The sequence below is a fragment of the Octopus bimaculoides genome, chromosome 16 (genome assembly GCF_001194135.2).
Source record: "Octopus bimaculoides isolate UCB-OBI-ISO-001 chromosome 16, ASM119413v2, whole genome shotgun sequence".
Lineage (NCBI taxonomy): Eukaryota > Metazoa > Mollusca > Cephalopoda > Octopoda > Octopodidae > Octopus > Octopus bimaculoides.
This window is the reverse complement of record NC_068996.1, coordinates 52,358,322-52,366,339: the sequence shown is the minus strand read 5'-3', so window position 1 is coordinate 52,366,339 and position 8,018 is coordinate 52,358,322. Positions and strand designations below refer to the sequence as shown.

Below are 8,018 nucleotides of genomic sequence, written 5' to 3'. Positions count from 1 at the left end.
TATATATATGAATATATACAAGAGGCTTCTTTCAGTTTCCATCCAAGATCCATTCACAAGGTTTTGGTCAGCCTGAGGCTATAGTAGAAAACACTTGCCCAGAGTACCATGCTGTGGGACTGAACCCAGAAACATGTGGTTGGGAAGCAAGCTTCTTACCACACGATCACACCTGTGCCTTTCTCATTTGCTACTTGTAAAATGGTACAGAATAATCATACTTACCTGAAGAACTGTTACATGATAGTGATTTCCAAGCATTTTAGCAAGTTTCCAAGGCAAGATTTTTATTTGGTTTGATGTTATTAGTAATCTTGCTCCACAACTTAAAGATGTAAAGATATCAATGATACTTGGGTCAAATGTCAGAGGAGCAGCCAAAAATATCAAGTCATTGGAAGTGATATTAAACAGTTTCCTGGTTGGTTAGAAAAAAAATGACATGGTTCAATAAAATACATATACGAATACAACATTGTCAAACAAATATTATAAATTTCATCATCATTTTATTTCTAATTTCTACGCTGCTATGGATAGTCCTGTTCACACAGCAACAGAAATAAAATCTAGTCTTGTTTAGTGTTGTGTATGTGCGTTGATGGATTTTAGTATCAATTAGATATCATAGTTTTAAAGTTTTATTTAAATAAATATAAACTTTTAATGGTATTTTATATCCTCATCTCAAAACTGAAGAGGTCATCATCATCACCATCGTTTAATGTCCGCTTTCCATGCTAGCATGGGTTGGACGATTTGACTGAGGACTGGTGAAACCGGATGGCTACACCAGGCTCCAATCTAATTTGGCAGAGTTTCTACAGCTGGATGCCCTTCCTAACACCAACCACTCCGAGAGTGTAGTGGGTGCTTTTATGTGCCACCGGCACAAAGGCCAGTCAGGCGGTATTGGCAACGGCCACGCTCAAAATGGTGTATTTTACGTGCCACCTGCACAGGAGCCAGTCCAGTGGCACTGGCAATGATCTCGCTCGAATGTCTTTTCACGTGCCACTGGCACAAGTGCCAGGAGGGTGACATTGGTAATGGTCACGCTCAAATGGTGCTATTTACGTGCCCCCAGCACATCATTGAATAACGTTACATCCTAGTAGTTTGTTTAGCACTTACATTTAGAATTCAGAAACATACATAGAATCAAATACTGAAATGACAATTCTTGCAAATCAAGAAAATTGAATGTAATTTCCTTCCCGCATTTCCTTTTCATGCAGTTTTCTTTATTTTTTTGTGTGTGTGTTTGTTCTTAAACATTTAATAAGCTTTATGATGAAAATGAGGAAAGCAGAGTTATGTATCTTGTGTAAGGAGTAAATTTGTTGCCATTGAGAGTATTGGCCCATAATTTTGTTGTTGATGAGCTTTAAATTGTGAACTCAAGATTGATCCAAACCTGATCAAATGAGAAGAATGAATAATTTGTGATCAGCTATTTTGCTAATCAATCATTAATGATTAAGAAGAAAATGGAAAAAAGAAAAAAAAAGCAGGTTTGAGTGGCCAGTGGTACTCTAATTACATGTGGTACTTTATGAGTTTATATGGTCCATATAATGTCAAGATTGCATAAGCATAACTTTCAACCAAAATTCTGTTACAGAATCTTCAGGCTTGACTGTTAATTTAAACAGCTTTATTTCTTTTCCTCCTTCCTTCATGCTCCTTGCCTCTCAATCAAGATTTGATGTGCTGGGCAATTACTCAATTTATCAAACAATGAAAATGTACAACACAAAATATCATTTTATTGGTGCAACTTGATTTATCATGAACAATATCTCAAAGGCAGTCCTGAAGTTAAGAAATGAGTGACAGGAAGGGCATCTGACAACCTGTCCAACCCATGCTAGCATTGAAAAGTAGATGTAAAACAAAGAGCATGAATATCTCATAAAGCCCATTGCTAGAAAAAGGTTTCCCTTGCCAGAAATAATCCATTCTTAATGCATTTCCTTTGAAAGAAATCTTAGCAATTTGTTTCATCAAACTTCTAAACATAAAATTTTCCATTGAATTTCCTTAAAACCATTGATGCTGCTGCTGTTGCTATAACCATCATCATAAATATTTCAGCATCCAAATAAATTATTAGTCCTTTTTTATCCAGAATATATAAGCAATTTACATTACAAATTCAAATCAGTGTTGCCTTCTCCCCTTAATCAATATTCTCAACCAGTCTTCTCATTAAATTTGCTCTGTAAATTTGCTATATTCACAGTATATGTTTTACTAACATGGAACATCCCACTTTTTAGAGTTTTCATCTAGTTGAATGCATACTATGGTCTGAGTCATAAAATAAGGAAGGTCCCCTGTAACATGATGTGTCAATATAATATTATAAGTTATGTCCCTTTGAGAGAGCCGTAAAAAAAAAATGTCATGACTTAGTATTGACTTCAAATTTTTGGCACAAGACCAGCAAGTTCAGGGAAGGTAGGAAGTCGATTTAATTTACCCCAGTACTCAACTAGTACTTATTTTATCACCCCCGAAAGGATGAGAGGTAAAGTTGACCTTGGCGGAATTTGAACTCATAACCTAAATACAGACAAAATACCACTAAACATTTTGCCCAGTATGTTAACAATTCTGTCAGCTCACCATCTTCATGAGATTTAATATTAAAAAAAAAAAAATGGATAATTAAGACATTGAAATAAAGCAATATGTTTTTTTAAAAAAATCTGTCTGCTTCATTTGTGTAAAACAACAATACACCAGTCACCTACCTCAAATGAATTACATTCGGCACAATAGATTTATGTGGAACTCTCACTATTTTAGGAACTCCTGTAGAACCTGAAGTGCTGATACAATAGGCAAGATGGATGGAATACTTCTGTCGATTTACTCCATTCAGTTTTATGACAATCAACTGCCATTCAGGAATCAATACTAACACTTCTGGATTTAAAAGAAATAAAATGTTTTCTATATCCTGAAAAATTAAAATAAACTAGTTTATTGTTTGTGTAGTAACATATTTTACTGATAATTAAAAATATACAATGGAAATACATAAATCCTTTAACGCATTGTTACGTGTGTTTCCACAAACCTCATGCCTTACTTGTTGTATTCCCCATTCATAGGATATTACGAATGTGATTTGCAAAATCCATGGATTTTAAGGGGAATCTTAATACATGTTTGTTTTCTCAGGGAAAAGTTTTGTTTGTGTTCTGGCTGCATGTATCAAATGTTTAACTAAGGGATATTTATTAATTTACATCAGTCAGAAGGATCTGTGGGGTCTATGGGTGGTTCCTGTTACTATTTTGACTTATCATAAATATATATGGGGGGTAGGGATATATGTAGTACATCACTTTGTATTTAGATCTGTGCAAGTGGGCATGTGTGGATAGGGAGAATAAAATCACATATGCACTGAATTGAAAACAAAGAAATTCACAACCATTTTCTTTCACTTTGCTTATATTATTGATTTCTACTCTCTCTTTTCCTAACGTCAACCACTTTACAGAGTGTGCTGGGTGCACCACCACAAGTAATTTTCACCACCAGAAGGACCAGCCTCAACACTTTTCCTGTGCAGTATAGGTCGTCTTGAGTACAGCAAGGCACCAAGCATTTCAATCCTTTGTCATCTCACCCGAAAGGTTCAGCGTCCTGAGGTCATTCTTCAGTACTTCATTCCATGTCTTCCTGGGTCTCCCATTTCCTCTTGTTCCATCTTTTAGAGATTGGCATTTCTTTATGGAGCTGTCAGCATCCATCTGCATCACATGACCAAACCAGCACAGTCTTCTCTCTTGCACACAGCAACTATTTCTTCTTATGCCTAAATTCTCTCTCAAAACACTAGCACTTTGTCAAACATGTACACTTACATTATACATCCAGCAGAGCATACTAGCCTCATTTCATTCTAACCTTTGCATGTCCTCTACATTCAGGGCCCACGTCTCATTAACCATGTGGAATTGCTGTCTGTATACATGCATCATACAATTCTCCTTTCACTGCGAACAGAGGTGACAACTCTCTGAATTTCCTCCACCCTACTCTTATTCCAGCTATCACACTCTCTGTGCCTTCTCCTCCTTGTTAATTTTATATATATATATATATATATATATATATATATATATATTGCCCCTGGACTGGCTTGTGCGGGTGGCACATAAAAGACACCATTTCGAGCGTGGCCGTTTTCGTGCGGGTGACACGTAAAAGCACCCACTACACTCTCTGAGTGGTTGGCGTTAGGAAGGTAGAAACTCTGCCAAATCAGACTGGAGCCTGGTGTTGCCATCCGGTTTCACCAGTCCTCAGTCAAATCGTCCAACCCATGCTAGCATGGAAAGCGGACGTTAAACGATGATGATGATGATGATGATGATATTATATATGTATGTATATATTATACACACATACATTTATTGACAATTCCACCCGCAATCCAAGTCTACACAATAGGATATCACCTGAAACTGTGTGGCTGTAGAAAAAAATCTCTTAACCACAGATGTATATCTGCACTTACACATAAACAAATCTTTATCTTAATTAAAACATTAATGAAAAATAAAGCTGAAAGTGATGCTTGTTAACGATCAAATATTTTAAATGTGAAGGCAAAACAAAACATTTAATCCCAACAAGAAAATGGGCCATGCTTGAAATTATATTTCTGCAGTCTTGATATGGTAATTGCTACCTCTTTAGATTTAGAAAATATACAAACCTTCAAATAAGAAATGTCAACAACAACAACAGCGGAATTAAGTGACTTCAAAGCCTTCAGGATAAACTTCTCAGCACCAGGTTCAAAGAAGTAAAATGCAGCTGGAACCTGAAGTATTCTGAAACACATAGTGAAAGAGATAGATTCATACATTGGCAGAAGAAGGGAGAACCAAAATCAACTGATACTGGCAGATTATGTGAAATACAATTTACAACAGAACATTCTAAGATTCAAAGAAACTGTGAAGCAAAATTTTGTATAATTTGTTGAGATTTCTCAAGGAAGTCAAATAACAATATATAGGGGTTGTATATTGCCTGTTCAAATAACTCATTCATGTTTAGAAAGATACTCAATACATTAAAAGGATATCATCATTTAAAGTCCATGTTCCACACTACCACAGAATCTAATGGGTCCAAGGACTGCATTGCACTCTACTGTCAGCCTTGGTATGGTTTCTACAGCTGAATGCTTTTCCTAATGCTAACCACTTGACAGTCTCCACTAGGTGCTTTTCTTGCACCACCAGCATTAGTGAGGTCATCATGCAGCTTACAAGACTATAAAACCTAAGGGGAGGGGATTTATGCTAGCAGATGAAGATTAAGGTATGAAAGAAGAGGATGGAGTAGAGTAGGTTCTTGTTGTAGGAGAACCACAGAGCTATTTATATCTAGGAAACAGCTTTTTTAAAAAGTAAAAACAGCCATAATATAATTAAGTTGAAGTAAATATCTACCCAAGTTATAAAGTTATAAATACCCAAGTAAAAATTAAATTATTCATAACATACCCAAGTAAAATAGCTGGTGTAGTTTCATTTGTATGCATACAGATTCCTATTATTTCATCATCAAATCCGTAGTTTCTCAAAATGGTAGCAATCTGTAAGAAAATGTTTGAAAAACGTTAACTAAACTGCTTAAAAATATACAAATAACAATTTAATTCAAAGTAGTGATTAAGCCAGAGGATGTTTCTCAATAATAGATAGTAGTTACATCTACCTCACCACTCAAGTAGCATACTTACTATTATTGCTCTTAAAGATAATGAGTTACTGTTATTTTCTGTTGGAGCTTTTAAGCAAAAACACCTTAAATTTCTTTATCATTTTTCATGGATTCCTGGTTTTGTTTCTAGTTTATTGCTGCAGCATTTAAGCCAGCCACATCAAGCCCAAATATTTCACTTGTCTTATGTCAAAACCAGTTAAATCCAGCTGCTCACACCTACCATACCAAAAATTCTACCTATCATTCCAAAAATAAACAATTTCCTCATCAAAATCCCGAATTTATGAGATGATAAATGATTAATACAAAACAATGTGAATAAATAAACATTATATTGGACAGAGTAACCTGAATGCTAAAGGTTAAACTCTTCTGACACACACACACTCACACACACACACACACACACACACACGCACACATATTTTAGTCTAAGAAACAAAGGAAGGTGTCCATTCTTTTTGTAGGTCTCTCTTCCATTAACATGTAGACTGTTACTCGGAAGGAAAAATCATCATCATTTAACATCCTCTTTCCATGCTGGCATAGGTTGAATGGTTTGACATGGAGCTGACCAGCAGGGAGCTGTCCATACCCCAACTGTCTGTTGGGGTATGGTTTCTACGGCTGGATACCCTTGCTAATGCCAACCACTTAGCAGAGTATCCTGGGTGCTTTTTATATGCCACCAGCTATCTCATTATTCATGTACCATACTAGCATAGTCCATCATACTTTGGATGGTACCTAGGTATACTGAGAAGATTTGTTATATTCCTGAGAGGAGAATGAGAAAATACCTGAGGACAGTGGACTGCACTCACAAGAATATAAACATATTAATAAACATCAAAGTAAAATTAATTAGTGTAATAATAGACATAGGAATATAAGTGCTTATAACAAAGACAGGAGTAGAATAAATAAGGAATCGACAGTCTACAGAGTGAATAACCAAAATTCCAGTTAAGGAAGCAAATTGTCTAAGTATTTCAAGTATTTCTCTTGAAAACCCTGACAAATATCTGAAAAATTCAGAAATTAGACCTTAATTAGGTATGAGTGAGCAGACCAAATATAATAACAAATTTAACCCTGGAAATAATGGTTGCACATCCCATAACTCTAAGAAAACCAATGTATGTAAAACCAACCAAACTAATATAAATAACAACAAACCAATAGAACTAGAGTATGTAAAAGAAATATCACATGGTTTAATACCCTCTATAGAATTTGGGTAGCTATAAGTATTCCAGGAATTTTCTTTAGAGCATTAGATAAGCATTCTTCTATAGTAACAGATATAATGACATATACAATAGATATACCATGAAATTTGTGTATCCCACTACATCTAGTCTAGTGGATAACATAGCTGAAATCAACAGTAAGGAATAAAATACCATTAGGAATATTAAATGTACTTTTAATTATTCAAGGAGTAAATAAATCCAGGTCATCTACAATATAAAAATATAAAAAATGATAATGATGGTAATGCAATATCTCTTCATAGTAATAATACTTATGCTAATAAAATAAAGTCATGACAACAAACTTAATAGTATGTGCAGCTGTAAGGACCATCAGAAATGCCCTTTAAATAACCAATGTTTGATGGATGATTTAAAGTATAAATGCACTGTTAAAACACTGAAAATCTATTATTACACAGGAGTGGTTGGTGTTAGGAAGGACATCCAGCTGTAAAAATCCTGCCAAAACAGTCACAGAAGTTTGGCCTGGCCAGCTCTTGTGAAACTGTTCCACCCATGGAAGCATGAAAGGCGGATGTTAAACAATGATGATGATGATGATGATATTCACTTTTTTAAATACAAAAGAAAAGAACAATGCACTTTATTGGCTAAGTTCATTTGGGACCCCAAGGAGATATCAACTACTCAATTTTTTGGTCATTTATAGGTAGTGTTCTTCCATACAGAGAGGGTGGCAGTATCTATAATATGTTGGAAATTCTCAAATGTAGGTCTAATTTAATTAATTATCATAATTTGTAATTAATCTGCTGTTGTCACTTATTTAATAAAGCCTTCTAAAAATTTTCACATAAAAATTCCACATAGGCGCAGGTGTGGTTGTGTGGTAAGAAGCTTGCTTCCCATGGTTCCAGGTTCGGTCCCACTGTGTGGCACCTCAGACAAGTGTCTTCAACTATAGCCTTAGGCCAACCAAAGCCTTGTGAGTGGATTTGGTAGACAGAAACTGAAAGAAGCCTGTAGTATATATAT

General features: G+C 35.3%; 1 protein-coding gene across 1 annotated transcript in view; it reads right to left on the bottom strand.

Moving 5' to 3' along the window:
* The window catches only part of LOC106870454 (beta-alanine-activating enzyme), a 116,740-nt gene that overhangs the window by 92,138 nt on the left and 16,584 nt on the right, over positions 1–8,018 (bottom strand). Inside the window, exons 2-5 of the mRNA XM_014916555.2 lie at positions 5,541–5,632; positions 4,742–4,859; positions 2,760–2,968; positions 226–418 (exon numbers count right to left, since the gene is read on the bottom strand). Coding sequence (XP_014772041.2) covers positions 226–418; positions 2,760–2,968; positions 4,742–4,859; positions 5,541–5,578 — 558 coding nt within the window. The 5' untranslated portion in view covers positions 5,579–5,632. The remainder of the gene's footprint in view (positions 1–225; positions 419–2,759; positions 2,969–4,741; positions 4,860–5,540; positions 5,633–8,018) is intronic.